The following is a 23464-nucleotide window of genomic DNA, read 5'->3' on the forward strand; positions in this document are numbered from 1 at the left end:
TTTAAGCAGCAGCAAGCAGGGCTTTTATTGTGAAAAGAGCTGCTTCAAACGAACTGGCCTCCCCCTCCTTCTCTTTTCCCCTCCCCACAGGGAGGTGGGTCTGGGCTGCTGCACAGTTTGAAAACTAGCAGCTGAAGTTTGTCAGTCGTACACCATGGAAATGCACTAGCTGCTAGAGAGCCCTTAGGTCCGTAGTGCCAGACTGTCCTCTTCACACTGTCCAGCACACTGCTCAGAACAGCTCCAGAGAGCGAAAAAGTAGCACATGCACACTGGACCCTTCTGTAGAGCTTGGCGACAAATTAGCAGCAAGGATTTATGAAAACTAAAACCCCTCTGGAATAAGGAACAGGAGGTACAGATTGCAAAAAGCCCAGGCTGAGCACAGCACAGTGGTGGGGTAGTCACCCTGGAGTGACAACGTCTGGTCATAATTAAAAAAGGAGAAAAAGATGGAGTAAAGAGACGTGTTGATTAGGAGCTGAAGTTTTTTATGAGTCTCTTTTTCTGTAAGCTGGTGCCAAAGCCCTGCAAACTGATTATGCTGAAGAATTACAGGGTTTAGTATCTGGAAAGAAGGTCTACAGTGCGTGCGCAAGGTCTTCTACTGGAGATGAACACAGCAAACAGCTGAGAGAGAAGAGGAGCCCCTCAACCTGCATTGCAAAGCCATGGTATGATTTACTTGTTCTGTGGCTGGGCTTTTAGTACAGGGAGATAACTAGGATATTGGAAAGTGCTGTTCATGTACAGTAGTGTTAGAATCAGACCAAGAGGGTAAATGACTTGTCCTAGATGATACGGAGGCAATTGTGATCGGAGCTGTTGAGATGGCTTGGCAAACATTTAGGCCAAAAGGATATTAATCTACCTACAATTAAGCAAATATAGACTGGACTACTCCCTTATAAGATTATGGATGAAAAGTCAAGAAGGATATGGAGTGCAATTTTGCAGATGTTAGTAGATGTGCTTGTTTGGTCAGCAGGGCTACATAGTGACACGAGCATTCAAGTAGAGAAGTTTATTCATTTTTAAGTGAATAAAGAAATAAACTGTACAATTCCTATAACATTGCTATAGATTACTTGTGGTTGCTAAGTGAGGCTAATTAATGAGGATAGTGGGATGCTGCTACCACCTACATCAGTTCATACAAGCTGATGAAGAGGGTAGGAAAGGAAACAAAGAATGCCATTACAGAAGTTAGTAAAGTTCCTGACAGTTTTTTTTCCAGGAATTTCTTTATGTCTATCTATGATCCTCATTTTATTTCTCCCATCCTGAAACGCTGTTTAAAAGGATGGTGATTAAAGGGAGTTCTTTGCAGCTGCAGGTACAAGCCTTAGAAACATGTCAAAACAGTGAGTTTCTTTGGTGACACCTTTCTGACTGTTTTTGCACTCACAAAATATAGTTTTCATCACAATTTCCCAAAGAATAGGGATTTGGCTGTGAATGAAGACAAAACTGAGTGTGTCACATTTTCATAATAAAAACTTCTTTTAGCAATAGTTTTGAATCTACACAAAGGCTGAGATCTGGAGTATTTTGTGGCAAATATTTTGTCATGCGTTGCTAGTTCAAGCACATGAGCCTGACTTACATGAGCTAGCGCTAAAGTGAATCTAGATTTGTACTGCTCCTCCAGTAATGTGTTTCATGTTAGAAGTGAAGTCAATGCTTCTTCTGACAGGGTGTCTGCCCCTGTTAAATTTGTGGCTAGTGGACATTCCTGGCACACAGCATAGAACACATGTTAATTTTAAGACTATCCCTAGCCAGGGCATGGATTATTTCAACTATTACAAATTGGTCCCCTTTCTCCTGTCATGGACAGCATCATGTATTTCAGTGTGTCCTCCCTGCACCACAGGATGCTACTCATGTTAAGAATGCTTTTGGGCTATCTGGCACTATCTAGCCAATGAGAACAGAAGCATAATCAGTAGATTTGCAAGAGTTTCTTGGAGTGTAGGACCACTGAACCTTGCATTCTTAAGGCACGAGACAAGAAGGACTCTTAGCAAATGTGAAGCACTGAACATTTTTGCACTGACCTAAAATCATACTTTGAATAAACCCAGGAAGTTCCTGGTGCTGCTGCCTGGAACTAGTATGGTAGTGTCATTCACATAACTGAATGTTTTTAGCTAGTAGCCAGTGCAGTTGTGAATCCAAGTAGTTCTGTTATCCCAAGCACCCAAGAAGAGGAGATGCCCTTAGAGTCTGTTTTGGCGCACACGCCTGCATAGGGAGAATCCTGTTTTCAGCCCCAGAAAATAGTTTGTCTTAGTCTTGGGAGCATGAGCGGGATCATGTTTGGATGTGCCAGTTTATAGCTTACATGTTGCAGTAATCATTATTAATGCTAATTAAATGTAGTACCAATAGAAAGTGCTGCATTGGCAGCTCTGTAAATGTTGGACGACAAAAATAAGTTCTTCATGTGTAATAGAGCAATGGATATCATTTTGTCCAGATATTTTTGCTATCAAGGTGCACCCACAGCTGTTTTCCTGAACAGTTAAAGGGTGAATCATGCATAAGTTAGCACCTGAAAACCCCTCAGTTCCTAACAGCAGCTATTCAACAGTGCTGGTGGTATCCTGCCCTGTGAATATGAAACTAGTGCTGCTTCCTTGGAGAAACACCCCATGTTCCTTTATGCGTGACCTCACACCTGGAACCTTATTCATTTTAGTTTGGATACAGTAATTTCCCATCTGGCTCAGTCATAGTGAAGGCTTCATTTTGCACTCACTTGCAATCATGAGTTCATCAGTTGATTTAATTGGTTTTGATTGTAACTTTAATTTGGCCATTGCATTGTTGAGTGTGTCAGGTTAGTTAACATTTTAGTAGTTAATTTTCATTAGGATTTTAGTTACTGGTATTTTTAATTTTCTTGTTTATAAATGCAGAGTAAACCCCATAATGAAGGGTATTTATATTTTTTACATCAAAGTTGCAACTCTCAGAAGGTCATAGGAAAAACCACGAGACACTCGTGAGTTTCTTTGCTCTGACTCCAATTATTTATCTTTGCATACACTTGCATCTGTGTAAAGGGCAGCGCTAAGAGGGTGTTTGTAGGCCGGGATTACCTGGAAAACAAAGAATTCTAGTTTCTCTTTTAATGAGAGGGCATTTTCCATGTCATCTGGTTAGATCAGTACCAATCAAAACTCTTCCGGGATCTTGTACAGTACTATGTGTTAGGGCTGTGTGAAACAGCACTATTTCGTTTTGACTTCCGTTTTGCTGTTTCGACAGGACAGTGTTGTGTTTTGAGTTTTGTTTCCTTTCGAAAGCACTGTTCCATTTCATTTTGTCAAAACTGTTTCACTGTTTTGACGTTTCACCCATAGGCTAACCAAGAAGCCATTTCAGTCATTTAAGATATATGACAACATACTACATTTTGTTTTGTAAAAAGGAGCCCTCTTCAGTCCGTCCTCGCCATGACTGTCATGTGGAAAGTTATCTGGAGTTGTGAAAAGATGAACTATGTTAGATCTTAATGGCAGCTAGGCCTGTGCAAATAGGGAATTATTCAATTCAGATTCAGATTTGAAGGACAGCGATTCCATTTAGAGATTCAGATCACTGTCCTGAATTGATTTGGTTGAATTGGCTTCAGAGATTCAGTGCTGATTCAGAGATTTGGTGACTCAGCCATAGACTAAAATGGGGAATCGCTGAAATACCTATAACTTTATAATTTTTTGGCAGATTTGGATGAAAGCAGCAAGGATGGTAGAGCCTTCTGAGGGCATGATGCCTGCCAGGTTTCAAGGAGATATGTGCAGGGGTTTCTGGAAAACTGCACCTCAAGCTGCTGACAAGCAAAACTCATGACGTGTGGCTGTGTTTGTGTGTGTTAGTTAAGGTGTGCCCTCACTGGCACTGGGGCCTCTACATGACACGGTAGTGTGCCCCAGTGAGGCCTCCTCCTCTCCTACAGCCTCAGCCCAGTCCACCACTTTAAATGACAACAGGTAATAACTTGGTAAGCAGCACAGTAGCACCAGCAGCATCTCGGGCAGCCAAACGGTCACAGTCAATATCAGAGCAGTTCTTCCCCCTCCTTCTCCTTACTTTCTGTTTCCCTGCAGGCAAACCCAGCTTCAGCTTCGAAACTCGAAATGTTTCAAAACTTTCAAAACGTTTCATCTGCCCTCATTTCGTTTTGAGGCTGTTTTGAAGCTCTTTGTTTTGTTTTGATTTCACTGTTTTGAGCTTGAAATGAGTCAAAACAGCATCAAAATGAAACAGCTGGTGAAATTTCTCAAAGCCCTACTATGTGTGTCCAGTAGTATAGGATAGGGGTTTAAACTATTAGTTGATTCATACAACCATCTTTATGGTGCAAAGTTTGGTGTCCTTCCCACCATTTCCCTTGACAACCACATCAATGCAACAATAGTCACAATACTATGGACCCCAACTTCGCCAAGACAAGCAACCAGCTCTATTCCTGAGACCAGGTAGTCTTCAGGAAGGGTGAGGCTGGTGTTGGATGTGGGGGAAAAAGTCATAGTTGGCAATCTACAGGCAGGTAGAAACTGCACTCACAGGCCCTGTGTGTGCTGATTCACAGGCCTTCTGGAGAGGAGTAGACATGGGAGCAAAGCTCTCTGTGGAACTTGCTCTTATTTAGGTTGAGACGAGTTCAACAGAAACCTGGATCCAAAAGGCAATGAGCCTGATGTTTTTCTCTACTCATGTGAATGGTTGGGAAGGAGATAAAAAGATCTGGAACAGCTGAAGCATGGACCTATAGTATGCTCTACCCTTCTCCTAAACCTGCAGAAATGCCTTTGCCCAAGGCTGTGGGTTCCGGGCTTTATAATTCAAAGGGGAGAAAGAAGGGACATTCTGCCCTCAGAACTGCCTGGAAGCCCAAAGGAACATCTGCTTGAGATGAAAGGCTGCTTCAAACAGCGTTAACTCCTTCGAAATGGGGGCCCTAAATTGAAGCAGTGGGCTTTAAAAAACACCGCTTTAATTTAGGGCTGATTAAACCCCCGTATCGTGTACACCCCCCGCTGACTTACTTGTCTCTCCGGCAGGAAGGGGTGGGGAGGACGAGCTGCTGGTGGGTGGAGCCATCCCTGGGCTGCACGGGGGGGTGGAGCTGGTGCTTCCCTCCATGGCAGTGGTGGGTGGCCCCCCCTCCAGGAGACACCCATCCGCAGGCACCCAGGAAGGAAGCACCAGGCCCCCGTGCAGCTCACGCAGGCTCCAGGGGGCAAGTGAAGGAAAGATCAGGCTTGCCACTTTTCTTGGGCGGGGCTGCTTTCCCTGGCTGCTGCCAGGCTGCCTGCAGGGCTTCCTGCAGAGCCGCGGAGCTGCACGGAGCCCAGTGCTTTGCTTCGTGGCTGTAAGGGCAGCAAACTAAAACTCCTCAAAGGAGTTGTAGTTTGTTGCACCCCAAGTCATTTAAGGTGCATTACGCCACTGAATTTCCGACAGTGGCTGGAATTAATGCACAATACGCCACCGAGGTGTGCAAATAGCAACACCATTAAAGTGGTGCAAAAGCATTTAGCCCACTTTAAAGTGTCATGCACACATGCCTCTCATTTTGTCTACACATGACAGAGGGGTGTTTTCACAGGTGACAGGTCAGATGCCCTCTGTGGGAGATGGCACACTGTGAGTTTGCCTTTTTCTCACAGAGTCCCAGGAACTGCTGATGCAGAATGGGTAAGCAGACAGTTTATCTCTTTGAGGTGCACACCAGTATATGGCTAATTCTGTAATTTTGTATGCAGACAGTAGAGGAGGACTGGACTCCATCCTGATCCCACCCATCTGAGCTCATGAAGCATGGTTATCCCCAAATCAATTATATTACATTATAAAAGTTATTATTGATCATAACATTTTATTCAGCTACTTTTAAAATTTAGCTCCTGTATGTGGCGCTCTCACCTCCTGGGGCAGTGAATTCCACAGGCTGACTTTGATACACATTACCGAAATAGTTCCTTTCTTTTGCTTTCAGATTTACCAGCCATTAATTTCAAGTGACACTAATAGTCTGTCATTATGAGGCAGTGTGAATGGAAGGGACTAATCAGAAGTTATCAATACCCTGGTATTAGCTTGTCTCCTTTCTAAATTAAATAATCCCAGTTTGTCTGCAGCTATTTTCCTTTCCTCCACAGAGCTTTGTGTGATTGGGTTTGAGTGCGCCAGGGACTCCGGAGGCAGGAAAGTCCAAGTAGTGGGCAGAATATTTTTCTTCAGACTAGGTGATGCAAGCTAAAGAAGTAGATACCTTTCCCACATCCCAGGCAGATCATGTGGAATCAATTCTGTCTGCTTTCAGTACAGCTGCCTGTGATGAAGGGCCTGCAATATGAATTCCCTCCTTTTTCATCTGGGGCACTTTGGAATTCCCTTTCTGCTCTCCAGGAAAAAAAAAAAAGATTGAAACAATTTTGGAAACCAGCTTGTGTGATCTCTGCTGAAATGTGTTCAAGGGAATCTGATGCTGTCCCTAGTGGGTGAGAAGTATGTTAAATTAGCATACTGCAAAACCTTCTCGGAAATTGAATAATTGCTCTCATTTTCTTGTGTTAATCCTTTGGTTGAAAGCTAAAATGGAAAATAAGCTGATCAAAACAAGAATAACCACAATTAAATAAATACTGTCCTCCTCAGTCACTGCCTCCCTGGATCAGGTGCCAAAATGTTAAGTGATTCTTAGCATTTATTTAGGCATTCATCACTGGGACTGGTAATCCCATCAGGAGGAAAAAATAATAAAACGGGATTATGTAGTGCCTTTCATACTCTGTGCATCCCAGAGTGCTTTGCTAAGCAGAGGCAGTGGGTTTCTGCTACTTTCAGTCCTGTGAGCTGTTTGAGCCAGAGTAGTGAGCAGCAATGCAACACACTTAGGCCAGGTACATACATTACACTTTTACCTGTATAACTGATTGGAACCTGATCTATACTCATAACAAAACAGAAGTTCAGTGCACAAAACTGGTTTATACCCATAACAGAATAGAAGTTTGACACACACAGACTGGTTTAAAAATGGCAGAACCCAGTCTAAGATTTGCTGTCCCTCCCGCCCCCCTCCCCACCCCACCAAGGGCAAATGTACAGGTCGCAGACAGAAATGACAATTTTCACCTAATCTGGCCTCTGAAAGCACTCCACAGCTGTGATGAAACAGAAGTGCACAGTTGCAAAGTGCTTTAAAAGGGCCTGATCCCACAAAAATCTGTCCCCTTCCCCCGCATTGCATGAGGGTTCAGACGGAGACATTTCAAAACAGAGCATCTTCAGTAACTTCTGTCTGCGCTGCCTCCCAGCCTGTCACTGTTTTCAGAATGGGAAGGGGAAAGGGAGCAGAGGGTGTTCTTTCTGGGACTTTTCCAGCCTGTGCTGGAGGGTTGGATGGATGGATTGGGGGAGCTCCAATCCACCTGCTCCACCCTCCAGAACTTGCTGGGGAACCCCTAGAAGGTCCCTTTGCTCCCTTTCCCCTTCCCATTCTGAAAACAGCATGGGCTGAGGAGGGGCCATTGCTAGGGGAAACTGGCTGCAGGCTCCCAGCCAGCAGCTAAATTCCCCTTTCCCCCCCAGAACAACAGTGAACTTCTGTTTGGTCTGGAGGATCATTGTAACTCGGAAGACTTCCTGCAAAGCATTCTCAGTTGTAGTGGGGAGCTGCACTTCTGTCTGCACCTTGTGTGTTCTGTTTGCTACCTATCTAAACTATGCTGGTTACAGAAAATCGCATAACTTGGATTAATTCGGGCTTTTTTGAATGTCTGTACTTAGCTTTAGTATGCAGAATAAATGTTTGTGGGCCAAAGATAAAGGCACAAGAGGGAGAGTCTGTTCAGAATGAGAAAAACTGAGAGCAAGGCTACCTTTCTTTGGGTCCAAGTTCCATTTAGCCAGTTACTAGCTCAGGTTTGGAGACGCTGCTTTTGTCCCCTCTGAAGGGGTTGGTCTTGTGGGAAGAATTGGAAGGATGCCCCCTAGAACAGTTTGAGATGAACAAGCAGGGAAACAGACATCTGATCCCAGACTAACGGGAAAGTTTATGCTTCTTCACAAAAGCAAAACACAGGATATTCCCTTGCTCCGAGGCATCCTCAGCTTCATTCCTCACAAAGAGAATATGGTTGAAAATACATGGGATGGATGCTGAACAAAGGAAAGGAGCATCTGTTTCTTTGAAGAAGGGCTCTGTTGTTGTATCTTCATCTGTACAGATGTAGAGGCTGATCTGAGAACATCTTGAGATAAGGACAAAAACACAGGAAAGGGAAAAAATGAGACCACTCAGAGACTTGCAGAGCAGAAACAAAGAAGCGGAACCTGAATGATATTGGATGTGATTTGAGTGACAAATCAGTTTGGCATGCTCCTATCCTGTATCACACTGCAGCCTTAGAAGATACCAGTGTAAGAAATGGTCATAAACTCACAAATTAAGCTTTATGCCATCTCTGAGTACCACTTCAATTTTGTTCCCCTGCTTGATCTGCTGCTCTGCTTTCTGCTCCCTGCCACTCAGGGATTTTTGCATCCTTGTTCTTGTGTGGTCAATAAAGCCCCAAATGGTTTGGGTCCTAGTTACAGGAGAGACTAGCTCACTCTTTACTGTCTTTGAGGTTTTATGGCAATTGAAATGAGCTGAGGCACTCGCTCACATTAACAGCCCTAGTTTGAACAGATGCTCTCAGTGAGGTCCCATTTATGCTGAAATTTACCTCTCTCCCAGTCTCCACCAGGTAGGCCACAGTCAGGATTTGCTGCTTTTCAGGGCATCTTGCCACAAGATACATCTCTCTCTTCATGCTTTTCCTGCAAGAAGAAGGCCCTCCAGCAGTGATTTAGGGTTGCAAGAAAGGCAAAACATCCTTCCAGGATTTCTTTGACCTATTCAGGTGCTTTTAACCTTTGTGCAGGACCCAGAGCATTGGTGGAGCACTTTATCAATGTGAATAAATAGATAAGCTGTCTCTGCCTGGCATGTAATCTGATCTGTATTTTATACTGGTTAAGAAACCAATACATCTAAAAGTTTGCATATCCATTTTGAAAATCCCTCAGCAGGCAAAACAATTGTCATCACAAGCATGGATCACACACTCCATTTGTTTCTGTTCATTACCAGCTAATGGTATTTCTAGGGAAGTGCCAGCCAGGCTGGGTTGCTGAAAGGGCACAAGCGAACTGCCTGCAAGGGTTCTGATTACAGATGTCATTCTGGCAGAGTGGGTGTTTGCTTCTAACAGTGCCCACCCTAAGAAGAAAACACAACTAGCCCACAAGTAAACAGCCACAACCTTGCCATCTTTAACCCCTCTGTCACAAGGAGATTCAGTCTTTGCAAATGGGTCAGCATGGGTTCCTGGCTGTGTCCCGCTCAACCCCACTAATTCACAGGAGTCTTACCTGTATGATACTGTGGCCATCAATGAAAATGCATGCAGAGGAGAACTCTGTTTTTTCTTTTCCAAAATGACCAATCTGTGCCCTCTGTTCCATTAGTTATCACTGGCCATAAGGTTAGGGTTTATTGCTTCCTTGCAGTCCTGTCTCTAATGGGTGATGTAACCACATGGACATGTCTGATTATGTCCAGCAGACAACTGTTTTGCATATAAGCACAAACCAGTACCTTTTAGCACCAGTTTATAACAAGCCTGGCTGGACTAGATCAGGAAGAAGAAGATTCCTGAGATGGTTCTTAATTTTGGTTTCCCTTCTGATGACGTAGTCTAATGCTGCTACACTTGAGCAAAGACTTCTAGGTCTCAGAAGGTGCTTTACACATGACTGGGGTTTAATCCCCAAGGTTTTAGTCTGTCCCCTAAATTGAAACGGTGGGGCATAGGTCAAAACCCTGAGGACTAAACTGTTTAAATTTTTTCATCCTGTTACAGCAAGGGGACTGATCTTTTTTTTTTCTTTTTCTGTCAGAGCCGGAGCCTGCCTGCAACCGGGAGGTGAGCTGCAGGTGGGCCAAGCGGCCCCTGAGTTGCAAGGGGCCCTGTTCTTTCCTTCCATGGCAGCAGCACCCCCCACTGGTTGAGCTGCTAGCGGGCTGGGTGCTGCCCCAGCTCGGGGTTGGGGAAGAGTTGGATTGGGCCAGCTGTTGCCTCCAAGCTGTGGCAGCACCTGGCCTGCTAGCAGCCCACTTGGGCAGTCCCAGGGGGTGCTGCCACCATGGAGGGAAGGACAGGGCCTCCTGCAGCTCAGGTGTTGCTTGGCCCACCGGTAGGTCACCGCCCCCACCCCTTCCCTCTGGCTGCAGGATGGCTCTGACAGGAGAAAAAAAGAGAAAAAAAGAATCGGGCCCCTTGCCACTTCTGCCTTCAGCAGCCATCTGCTGAAGGCAGAAGCAGCAAGGGCCCCAATCCTTTTTTTGGCGGAGCCTGCCTGCCTCTCCCACAGTTGGGAGCAAGAAGCCAGTAGGCCAAGCAGCCCCTGAGCTGTGGGGGGCTCCAGTCCTTCCCTCCACAGTAGCACCACCCCCGCAGGCCACCCAGGTGGGCTGCTAGTGCCCCCAGCTCGGAGGTAGCACCCAGCCCAATTCAACGTTTCCCTGACCCCGAGCTGGGGCAGCACTCGGCCTGCTAGCAGCCTACCTGGGTGGTCCCAGGGGGTGCTGCCACTGCAGAGGGAAGGACTGGGGCCCCCCACAGCTCAGGGGCTACTTGGCCCACTGGCAGCTCTCCCCCCAGCCATAGGAGAGGTGGGCAGGCTCCATCAAAAAAAACACACCAAAAAAAGAAAAAAGATCATCACTGCTTTTGCCTTCACCAGGCTCCTGTGGCCAGCAGGATACCTGGGGCTGCCTGGGAATGGGCTGGCTTGCCCCTGGGGCAGAGTGGAAAGGCAGCAGAAGGGGGGCTGGGTTTGCTAGCAGCTGCAAGGATGGTGCACAGGGTACTGCACCATCTCTCTTTAGAGGCAGGCTCAGGGAAGCATTGGATTGGGCACCCACAGGCTGGAGCAGCACCCAACCAACTAGTAGCCCATCCAGGATTCCAGCACACGGTGCACCATCCCTGCCGCCTTCTCCTGCCGCCAGTAAACCCAGTCATCTTCCTGCTGCCTTCCCATGCTGCCCCAGGGGCAAGCCAGCCCATTTCCAGGTGGTCCCAGGCATTCTGCCAGCTGCAGGAGCCTGCTGAAGGCAGAAGTGGTGAGGGGCCTGATCCTTTTTTGCGGATTCTGCCCACCTGTCTCGCGGCCAGGGGGCAAGCTGACAGCTACGTCATTGCAATTTGCAACATTGCAAATCAGGGGTGATGCATAAGAGGTGCACGTGGGTGCACGTGCACCCCCATATGCGTGGGTGCAGTGTACCCCCTGCAAAAACCGCTGCATACAATATCAGCGGTGCCTGTGGGCAGTCACCACTCGCCACCCCGCTGCCAGCACCATCTGCAGGCGGTCCCTGATTGCCCCTGACTGCCGCTGCCGGTGGCGCCTGCAGGTGGTTGCTGACCTGTGGTCGGCGCTCGCCTCCCTTCCCCCTTGCCACTGACAGTGCTGGTGGCGTCTGCAGGAGCTCCCCACTCCCTGTCACTGGGCTCTCACTGGTGGTGGCACAGCCGTGCCCCTCCAGCCGCCAAAGGCATGCACCGTTCATGTTGCAAATTAAACTACATCCAGATGTAGTTTAGTTTGCAATGATGCAAAGTCATTTAACCGCCCCCCTACATCTTGCACGTGTACACTGTAATGCCATTAAGCCACACAAAGTGACATTTTCATCGCGTGTACATCTTAATGGTGTCATGTGTACAAGCGCCCAGAGTGTCTTGCTCTCTGCCCCTCATCTAGTGCTCATGCTTTCCAGTGATTTTTGGCATTAAGAATTTGATGCAATATTTTACTTAATTTTAAGAGAAACAAAGAATCTTACTGTGAAACTGAAAGCAAAACTAAACTCCAGAGCCAACATAAAGACCCAGACCCTGCATTTGGGAAGGAGAGGGATGGGGGCATCTTAAGGGTATAAATGTCAAAGAGGTAGGTAGTGCAAGAGAATATTTATTTTAGTATGTGATGTATGTTGACTGCTGAGATGAAATTTGTGGTTTTTTTTAAAGCAACAGTGTGCATAGCATCTGGATGAAAAGTGCCCTTTCCATGAATCACAAGCTTGAATATTAACTCCCTGTGGGTTGACAGATTTATAGAGCAGGGATGAGGAGGATCGAGGAGAATTATGAGTCCTTTATTTTTCCAGGCCAAAGTCACACCATTTATACTGTTACAGACACAATTTTCAGGCAACGTCTCTGGATACTGTATGACTAATGTTTGTGCTGTCGATGCCTGTTTACCTACATGATACTGCAATGAAAATATGTCAGAAGTAATATTTTCCAAGAAACATATTAAGTATTTATCCCGTTTTGCAATCCATTTTCAAACCCCATAGATTTCCACAAACTTGGGATCAGGCTATGATGTTTCATAATAGTATGGAAATAACAGAGCTACTCTGACAACTCTGTTGACTCAGTTGGAATCTATAAATAACCTAATTGTTACCATCTGCAAGAAAAAGGTACCTTTTGTGCAGATTTCTACTGATCTCTCTGCAGTATGGTCCAGATGTCCATACTTAACTTAAGGTACATTCCTAAATCCCTTTGATTTCAATGAAATGTAACCACTACTTAAATCCTTTGAACTTGGAGACACTACTGACTCTAGGGCCTATTATGATAGTAGAATGTCTACCATCTTGAGCCCTTGTTCTTCCCAGATAGTGAGTTGTTTGTGAAATTCTTCACACACAAGGCAAGTGTATAAATGGTTTGCTGGGACAAGCATGGAGCCTTCTTAACCAATTTTTAGCAAATGAGCAAGCAGACTTCAATTCCAAGTTTTTCATTGTTCAAACTATATTTTATGTATTTCAGTCTCTGGATTGCTCACAAACTATTTGTTCATATTCAGGCCATAATGAAACCCCACCATACAATTCTGATGACATAAATACACCACTTGCGGCTAACTTGTTTGGCTTATAATGTAATCAGGACCAATCAATGTAACGACAGCCTGATTATTATGTACAACTGCTGGAATTTGCATGCTTACATAAAGCAATTGTTCATAACCTTGGCAGAAGATCTGTTTTAAAATTTCTTCAAAAACAAAGAAAGGAACGTAAAAGGCAGTATACAGCTCAAAACTGAGCAATGGTGTACCTCATATGTGAGGAGCATCCTGGAAAACAGAAGTATTTTAGGTCCTGACTGTGAGGAAGAGAGGAGATGAACATGAGAATTGTAACTCATCATTTAGAGAAACAGGTTGAGCAGAAATAGGATCTGAAATCAAGAGCAGTCAATTAATCTAGATCAGCAGCAGTTCTTAACCTTTTAGATTCCAGGCACCACCTCAGAAAATGCCAGCTCTTAGCTTTCACTTGTTCTTTAACTACAATAAAAGAATAGAGCAATTCTTCTGTTGCAAAAACTGAAAAAGACCACAACAGGTCAGAATGGTTTTGACACTGTGAATTTCTATTTCAAATCACTGGGTCTATCTTGTGAATTGTGTATAAGTGTTTGCACACCTTGCATTGTGCAGCACACTACATCATCCTTAAAAGGATCATATGGCACCCTGGTGTGTTGCAGTATCCTGGTTATGCATCATTGGTTTAGATAAATAGGGTCAGAATTTGACTCTTCTTTGATCTCTTCTTTCTTATATGATTTTATAAAATTTATGGATTTTTTTGTGTGTGTTGAAATCAGCCCCTCCCCCATCAAATTCTTTTCATTCAGTTAATAAAAATATTTAAGTACATGCTTAACTTAAGTGCCTATAGAAGCCAAAGGGATTTTAGTATACTGTACAGTTAACTTTGAGCATATGCCTATATGCTTACTACCTCACTATCATCATCATGAGCTGTAGTGTCAGAACATCTTGCAGACAAGTTCAACATTTGTTCTTATGCTGTACCTGAAATTTTGTTTAATAATAATGTAAAACTCTTTTATCTAGGATCTTGTTGTTAAAACCAGTACTATATAAGCTACCTCCTTGAAACAGGAGCCTTGCAAATTGACTGAAACAAAGTGATGGTCATGTGAAAGATGCACAGTAGGTCATTTAATGTTGTTGTCTTGCATTCTTGTTTTAGATGGCACTCATTAAAGAGCACTACATCTAACTTTCAGCCATCTTTTGGTTCTGTTTGTGGAGGGGAAATTTGTGGCTATATCCCAAATGTGAAATGAGCATTAAGCGAAACTGAAACTATTTTATGATCCAAGATGGCGACCGCAATTGTTTTTAATGACCAAAAATGGTGACCGCAAGCATTATAATGAAACACGCAGAGCACTAAGTGAAATCTGGTATCAATTTCAAGTGAGTGTTATAAGCGCCAAGTGAAACAGCGTTAAGCAGGGGTTGCCTGTAGTTGCTGAATAGGACTTGGGTTGTAATAGAGGTGGAGCAGGCCTGCATTCATAGGGTAAACATATTCCCCTGTCTCATAATGGGATGCTCTACTCTCCGCAGCTCTCTGGCATGGTCAGCTGTGTGTGAGCTCTGTTCTCAGCTGTGAGCTGGAGAGCAAGGTGAAGTAGGGTGGAGGTTGTGCAGGCGGTGGAGGGGTGGAGTGCTGGAGGGTTGGGTGGCGGTGGGGGTGAAGGGTGAAGCAGTCCCATTTTTGCTGAGACCATCCCAATTTAAACACCTGTCCCTGGCATCCCACTTAAAACAAGACAGATGCATTCATCTGACCAAACTGATGGAACCTGACACAGATGCTGAAAATGGGACTGCCCTGGAGCAAATGAGATGTGTGGCCACCCTAATTATTCAGCATGTATCCATATTCAATATTTGTACAGCACCCAACAGAATAGGAGTCCTGTTCCATGACACTGCTATTACTACTCATAATAATATGTCTGGAGATGTTTCCAGTGGTGCCTCAAGACACAAATCTCAGTGAGGCTTCAATCCTGAGAACATTTACATCTCAGTAGCCCTATTGTGGTCTGTGGGACTCCTCACATATAAAGCTCCAGCATAAGTAGTGTGGGGTCAGAGTTGTGTAGACGAAATGAGGGACATGTATGCATGACACTTTATAGCAGGCTAAATGCTTTTGCACTACTTTAATTATGTCAGTGTTTGCACGCCTTGGCGGTGTATTGTGCATTAATTCCAGCCGCTGTAGGAAATTCGGCAGCATAATGCGCCTTAAATGACTTGGGACGCAGCAAACTAAAACTCCTCTGAGGAGTTTTAGTTTGCTGCCCCTACAGTCACGGAGCGAAGCACCAGGCTTTGTGCAGCTCTGTGGCTCTGCAGGAAGCCCTGCAGGCAGCCTGGCAGCAGCCCAGGAAGGCAGACTCCACCCAAGAAAAGCAGCGAGCATGATTTCCACCCCCTCCCCAAGGCTTCCTGCCTGCCTGCCTGAGCTGCACGGGGGCCCGTAGCTTCCCTCCGTGGCTGTAGTGCCCCCCGGGACTGCCCGAGCCGGGTGCCTGCAGGTGGGTGCTACCGCAGAAGGAAGCACCAGGCCTGCCCCCCGCCCCAGGAACCGCTCCACCCGCCGGCAGCTCGCCCACCCCTCCCCACCATTAGAGAGGCAGGTAAGTGCGGAGTGTGTGACACAGGGGTTTACTTCACCCTAAACTGAAGCCGTGGGTTTAAAAACCCACCACTTCAATTTAGGGCCCCCATTTCATCTACACACATCCTGTGTTTTCCTACTTATAGGAATAATGACTAAAAAAATTTACCTCTTGACAGGCTGTGTCCAGATGACAAGTAGTTTGGGGGGAGGGAGGATGTTCTGGCATCTGGAAAAAAAAGAGTTAAAATACATTTTAAAGCCTTTTGGACCGTTGACTACAGCTTTGCCTACTAACTGAAGATTTTAAATTATCTTTAAATAGCGATAAGGTTCTCCTTTTTTCATTAAATACCGTTTCTAGTCTATGACAAATTGTGTGTGTGGTTGGCTGGTTATTGACAATGTTGTCTAATTCTGTATCTTTGTATAGTGTAAGCAAAGCTGACTCATGCTCCACACAACCATGTATTATTCAGTACTTTGTGAAACCAGCAGTAGTGTTTCAAGCCAGGGCTAAGTATGATTCTGGCAGCCATAACCAGCCATCGGAACTAAATTCCATCTAAGCAAATCATCTAGTTTTTCAGAGCAAAATGTCATAGGAAGATGGTAGGTACCTGATTCACGGAAGTTGGCCTTTCTGAGGATTTCTACTTGTTCGTATGTTCAAAATGTTTGCTTGAAAGTTAAGTTAGAAGAAAGGGGATTTTACTTCATGTGATAAATTCCAACAACTTGCTCACCTTTGTGAGCTAGACATACTACTTATTTATGTGGTGGTGCCTGAAGGTTGCATTGTGCTAGGCACTGTATAGATATGTAGTAAAGAGACAAGTCTTGGCCTTAAGGAGCTCAACATTGAATAGGCTTAACAGGAGATGTCAGTAGACATCAGCAGCATAAGACGTACCGCTGCTCTGCTGAGCCTCTACATGGCTACTGATGAATGTCAGCCAGCTCTGTGTCTCAGCACAGCACTTGTGCACTCACTAATACAACTACAGTGCTACCTGTCCAGGAGCTAGAATAGCCTGGTGTCCTGGCATGGTCCTGCCTTGTGCCATAAAGACTCACCAGTAATTCGGCGAACACACATCTCTGAAAAGAGGCATCAAGCATACATGCATTTCCCCCAGTGTGGACTTTCCAGTGTCTGGTAATAGCTACTGATTATTGCTTCATAGTTAGGCTACTAGGCACTCTGCTAAGAAATTAGATGGGCGCTTGTTACCACCTATTGCTAACCATTTTGCTGCATTCCCTTTTCTTTCTTATAGGCCTCTCTTTAGAAAAATCTGGGAAATTCAACACCGAGACCACACTATGGCTGCAGGGGAAGAAATGGGAAAGATACAGGACGGGCAAAAGTTGAGGGCTCAGATCCTGTCTCATGCGAGGGTAACCTATGTGGCACTCTGCTCGTGCAAAGCTGTCCTAAGTATGGGTTATCAAGGCCCAGGAGGATTTCCTCAGTATCTGGGAACCATAGGTAGTGTAAATGCACTGCAGTAGCTTCTCTCTTTCTCTCTCATACCTACCCATACACAGACATACAAACACACACACCCTCCCTCCCACTGGCTCTTGGGTATAACCAAGGATATCAGCCACGGTCTTGGCTCCCTTGTGTCAACAGATCCCTACCTGCTGGATTGGTTTTCTGGGGCAGCCCTTAAACTTCTCTAGCATATTCCAGGTACTTGGTTGAACTACCAAACAACCTCAGGAACAGAAACATGGCTCCTCCTGTACCAGGCTCTCTTCAGCAACAGGTTTGAATCTGATCAGAGGTTATGGTTTTCCACCCCGCTACCCTAACGCCTAACGTTAGTTCAGCCAGGTAGTCGGTCATCATTATCATGCTTATTATACAGCTTAGGAACTAAAAGGAAAAGGGGGCCACCATTGTGGCACAGTACAAAGACAAAACACAAGGTAATGCGGCAAACTGCTCATAATTTAAATATACAAAGGCAGAAAACAGATAGGGGAAAGGGATAGGACATAGAAGCAGAATGCATAATGCATTGTCTATAAACATCACATTAATTTAATATTTATTTATTTTTTGCTTTTGTCGTATTATTTAAATCCTGCAGTATGAGTACTGTAAGAGCTATGTGCTGCCTGTATATAGGATTTTCCACTTCTATCTTCTTAAATGTGAAGGTTCATACTGGGCATGTCTACATGAGTAGAGTTAATTACTGCGTAGTAAGCATCACCGTCTACATGTGTTGACTCCTACTGTGCAGTAACTTCCTCTACTTGGCAGTTAACTTTTCCACTTGGCAAATGCAAGTAGCAAATTAACTGCTGAGTAATTTCTGCACAGTACAGCACATATAGACAGCTGACCAGAAGAAAATTTGTTCCCAGGCAGCCAGGTAGCAGGGTGCAGGAGATTGCTCCCTGCCCCCAGGAGCTGCCTGCTGCTGGGCCGGGCACTGCCACCACAGTCCAGGCAGGGATAACGTCCCACTGCCGGCAGCAGGGAGCTCCCAGTCCTCACTCCATGATTGCGATTCCAGAGTGAGGCCTGGGAGCTTGTTCCCAGCCCCAGCTCCATGATCCCAGAGTGGGGGCTGGGAGCTTGTTTTGAAGGGCATCAGCAGGGTTGGGGGGCTGTGGGTGGGGAGTGAGGGGCCTGGACCTGCATCCTGGTGAGCAAAAGAGGCAGGGGAAGCTCTGATTTTCTGTGATTAAAAAACCCAAAATCAAATACCAAAATGTAGAGGTACTTAGAATTTATTTTATTTTATTATAGTGATTAAGGCACTGGTAGGCTTCCATATTGATTTAAAATTGTAAATATATCAGTAAAACATTGCGTTCAATTGGTACCTATATATAATGGCATTTCATTTTAATCACAGATTTGGGGTTTTTAATCAGAGAATTTGTGAAACTTTTATCAGATAATTTGCCATTTTTAAACACAGAAAACCAGGATCCCCCGTGATTAGGCACAGTCACATGCATAAATAATCAGAGAGCTAACCAGAGAAGAGTTCTCATACTGTGGCTGCGTGAGCAGCTGTGCTGGCTCATTGCAGCCACATCTGTGCGTATAAGCATGTGCACAAAAGTCTGAAAATGCAGTCTACATTGTAAATGATGTTATACCATTAAAAAAATAAGATGTATAAAACAGCTATAGAAACCCAACTTGTGGTTTATTTTAACTGGGCAACTTTAACATGGATCTTTAAAAAAAACCAAACAATAAAGAGTTTTATACTACACAGAGAGGTGAAGAACTGTTGTGCCTTATTTTTTTGCCTTATTATTATTTTTTTTTTTGCAAATGCCATTAATTTGACATGACTTTGGGAAAATGTAAGGGTGCGTCTATAGAGATGGTAGGGGGTTGGAAGTAAGCTTTACAGCCATCTTGATTTACTGGCTGAGATAATTTGTTACCTGCTCTGATCATTTAATATGACTGGTAGGCTGTTTGACTTACCCGTACAGATTTTATTAGAAATTCTGCTGGGTAGTCATTATTGTGTTGTTGTAAGATTAGTTTTCAGGTTGCCTGGAGCTTAGTGTATATTTAATTTTTTTTTTTTATTGCTGTTTGAATCTAAATAAATACATACTTATACACTTCTAATCTGCTTATCCAGGGTTCTTTACCAAGGCTAAGATCCTCTGAGCTGGGGTTGCTACAGTAACTGTCCACTTATTTCCCTTGAAATCTTTTGATGTTATTTTGCCTGTTATACTCCAGGACCATGGAGTTCTCTTCCTTTAGAGATCAACAAAGCCAATTTGATCAACCCAATTTTATAAAAGAAATTGAAAACATACTTTTTGATTTTGAATTCTGCCAAGGTTCAAACCTTCAGGGAGTAAAATTTCAAAGACCAAAACCCTGAGCCACATTTGGAAAAAAACCAACATATCCCTAGTTGGCCAGACTGCACACAGTGCTCTTCAAGATACTCCAGGGGACCAGAGCTAAGTTATTGTCATTTGATCAGTGAGAATTCAGGTTGTTTACTTACTAGGATTTTTGAAAAGACAATACTTTCTCAAGTCTCTTTATTGGTTTTGTTTCTTAGCTTGCCTGGTGAGACATGTACCTAACTTCTAAGGAGGACATGGAGTACTGTCAGTGTGTCAAACTGGCAAGGCAGAGTTCCAAGTATGGTTTTCATTTCAGACTAAATTGAAACAATAGCATAAAACTGAGTAGTTTTACAGCATGGACCTGAAAAAGTGTCTTTGAGAAACTACTTATCCTGAGCTTGTAAATGAAATACTGTTCTTGCAATCTTGGATTATCTTTGTTATCATTAAGTTTGCACTATTAACTACCAGAAAACCCCCCATGAAGGGTGAATTTGCACTTCACTTTTCATTGCTGCTGATGTGGAAGGGAAAACTTGACTCCTTGCATAGAGCTGAGAGAGAGAGAATCTGGAACAGCTCTTGCTTTGATTCACAGTGCCTGATTCTGAGCCCAGAGCGGCAGTGAAATGAAGCCACAACTTGCAGTGCCCAAACCAGAGCTTCCTGATGGAAAAGACAAAGTGATCTTGGAAGTTAACAACAATCTGACTGTTTAGTCAGTAAAGTGACTCAAGTTAAAAATGTGGCAACCATCTTTGATCATCCAGCTCCTACTGGATTCCAGTTTCTGTCTGTCCTACAAAGTTTCTAAGCAAATTTTCCACATAGTGTTTTGAAAATCACCAAATATGGCTTGACTAGATCTTTTTACATCACACACATAATGCATAGTTTTTTGCTGGATATGCTTTTTTGCCTGCAGCATGTCCATACTTGATGTGGACTGGTAACAGCAAGCAAATGAAGAAATTCCTGCGCATAAAAAATATGCCAAACTCTCAGTCCAGCTCCAACAGCAGCACAGTGGGGGTAGAGGACTATGAGGGAAGGGAAGTCCATACCATTTCCCTGATGCCCTTGAGAAGCATGATCTACCCAGAAGGTCCTTCTCTCTGCATGCCAAGCCAGGAAAAGAGATAGCGAAGCCATCTTGGTGGTGAATTCTGCTCCTATTTTTGAGCCATCTCAGCATACTTGAGAGTGGTGGCCAGCAGCAACCCCCAAAAGGCTTCCCCACCTCATTTCTGGATTAGGCATGTGGAGTGGAGAGATGGCTGAGCAGACTGTTCTTCTCATTTGTGTTCTCATGGTGCTGGAGAAGTGGTTGAGACCTATCCTGAGTGTCTTAGTGGCACATAAGAAGACATTGTACCTGATACAAAGAGACTCTGCTGTAAATAGACAAAATGCAGACCAAGAAAGGGGGAAGGAGATTCATACGTGTTAGTTGGAAGGGACCTCAGTAGGTTGAGTCCAACCCCCTGCCCTGGGCAGGAAAGAGCGCTGAGGTCAGACAACCCCAGCCAGGTGCTTGTCCAGTCTCCTCTTGAAGATCCCCAATGTAGGGGAGCACCTCCTCCCTTGGAAACCCATTCCAGATTCTGGCAACCCTTACTGTGAAGAAGTTCTTCCTAATGTCTAACCTAAATCTGCTCTCCATCAATTTGTGGCCATTGTTCCTAGTTACCCCAGGGGGTGCCCTAGTAAATAGAGCATCTCCTATGCCCTGCTGCCCCCCCCTGATAAACTTATAGGCAGCCACAAGATCACCTCTCAGCCTTCTCTTGCGAAGGCTGAAGAGATCTAGGTCCCTCAGTCTGTCCTTGTAAGGCCTTGTCTGCAGGCCTCTGACCGTACGAGTGGTCCTCCTGCGAACCCTCTCAAGATTCTCCGCATCTCTCTTGAAGTGCAGCACCCAAAACTGGATGCAGTACTCCAACTGTGGTCTGACCAGTGCCGCATAGAGGGGAAGCATCACTTCCCTGGACCTGTTCATCATGCATCTGCTATTGCATGATAAACTGCGGTTAGCCTTGTTGATCACTTTATCACATTGACAACTCATGTTTATCTTGGAGTCAACTATGACTTAGTTGACCAAAAGAAAAGAAAAGAATTAGTGTTAGTTTTGGGCTTATGTCAAGTTTGTTAGTTGCAGGTTTTTCTAGGTGCCATTCTTTTCAAGTAGTGAGGCAAAGTTCACAGAAGGTGTCACGGAAGATGTGCATTTTAAGGAGGAACCTGAGTAAGAACAGATAAAGAAGCTGAGGCCCAGGGTCTGATTCTGATCCCACTTACTCTGGGTAGATCAAGTTTAGCTCCATGGAAACTGCACTGATATAACCATGGGCGGAGGGTCAGAAGAGAACTGCCTATGCTGGTGAATGGCTATTTACAGTGTCAATATCATTGGGCTAACTTATGGGAGTAACTGCTCAACTGAATGAGTAAGATGTCCTGGCTGCATGTTGAGATTACTTCTCCTGAGAACTTTTCTCTATGGATGGTCCCACTGAAATCAGGAAAACTTTTTGAGGAGGAAGGAGGTAACAGAATCTCATCCTTTAATACCAAGCCTGTGTTTATCAAGGAGCTAACAAGTGACTTGTCCAGTAATAACTTTCTTCTCAGCCACCTGCTCTGGGGTTATGACCTTCTCCCTCAGGAGCCAGGGCAGTGGAGCCCCAGGGCACTTTTTGTGTTGCCTTTTGGTATAGGCCTGCTGCAAAATGCTGCCACAGTGGAGCCAGGGGGAAGCAGGGGAGGATGAGAGTGATATTAGGATCATACTGCCTTGTCAGGCTGTTTCTGGGGTATTGCAGTGCCCTTGGCTTTGACTGTGCATAATGGCTTGTAACCTAGCCATTTCATACCAACTTTTGGGTAATTAATACCAAGCCTTAGGTAATCCTGACTGTAAGCTAGGACACTCTCTTCAAGTCTCCAAAGAGGTTAGCTCTGTAATAGCCTCTCTGCAAGCATATTCCACTTAGGAAAAGATAGGGCACATATTTCTCCCTGGCAATGAGTCATGAACATTGTCCTTTTAGTGTCCCGTATTAAGTAGATCCCTGCCTGGTGTAAACTGGCAGAGGCATAACTGGGTGCTTGAGTGCTGTGGGCAGCACCTGCTGCTAGTTCTGCACTTCCTTTCTCAGGGTTGGCACCCCGGGCTGGGTACTCCTGTTGCACCTGCCTTGCACCCCCCCCCAACCCTTCATTATGTGACTGTAAACTGGAATCACTCCACTGACATCAGTAGAACAATGCTGATGTATGGGGCCAGACCTCAATAATATAACTATACTTTCCTCTGTTTTCCTTTTTTTGCAACAACCAACACTTAAAAGAGGTATAGCACAGGTATCTTCCATGAAACAAGGATGGGAGGGAGGGTTGCTGACTTCCAACAAGATTCAGATACTCTGGCAATGATGTGCACTTCATATACCCCAAGATAAATGCAGGCAAAGTTCTTTCAGTAGATGTGATATCTTTTATTAGACTAACTGAGTAGTTGGAAAAAAGTTCCTAGCAAGATTTTGGGCGCAGTAACCCTTCTGCAGGCACAGGGAGTCTCTGTTGGTCTGAGACTCCCGGTGCCTGCAGAAGGGTGACTGCACCCAAAAGCTTGCTAGGAACTTTTTTCCAAATACTGTACTCAATGGGTCTAATAAAAGATATCACATCTACTCAAATAACCTTGCCTGCCTATGGCCCTAGACTAATGCGGCTACAACCAAAACCCCACCAAGATAAATGCACTGCTTTTCAAATATAGTAGCAATATAGTTATTGGCAGCTTCTAAACTCTGATTTTGGAGCTCCAAAACAGCTGAGAAATGTAGATGGTTTCAGTTTTTCTAAAAAGTCTGTCTAGTTTTCTCAAGAGAAAAGAGTCTCCTGAAACTAAAACTGTCTCCTTGCCCTCCTCATGCTGAGGACGAGCTTGCTCTGGCTTAGGGAGAACAGGAATTTCAGGAATGC

At 44.7% G+C, this 23464-nt stretch overlaps 1 protein-coding gene across 1 annotated transcript in view; it reads left to right on the forward strand.

Annotated features, from left to right (window-relative positions):
• The first annotated feature begins 626 nt into the window (after positions 1 to 626).
• The window catches only part of FAM198A (family with sequence similarity 198 member A), a 57828-nt gene continuing 34990 nt past the window's right edge, over positions 627 to 23464 (forward strand). Inside the window, exon 1 of the mRNA XM_006030279.2 lies at positions 627 to 674. Within this exon, the coding sequence (XP_006030341.2) occupies positions 672 to 674 (3 nt within the window). The 5' untranslated portion in view covers positions 627 to 671. The remainder of the gene's footprint in view (positions 675 to 23464) is intronic.

Source organism: Alligator sinensis, unplaced genomic scaffold (genome assembly GCF_000455745.1).
Source record: "Alligator sinensis unplaced genomic scaffold, ASM45574v1 scaffold279_1, whole genome shotgun sequence".
NCBI classification, from domain to species: domain Eukaryota; kingdom Metazoa; phylum Chordata; order Crocodylia; family Alligatoridae; genus Alligator; species Alligator sinensis.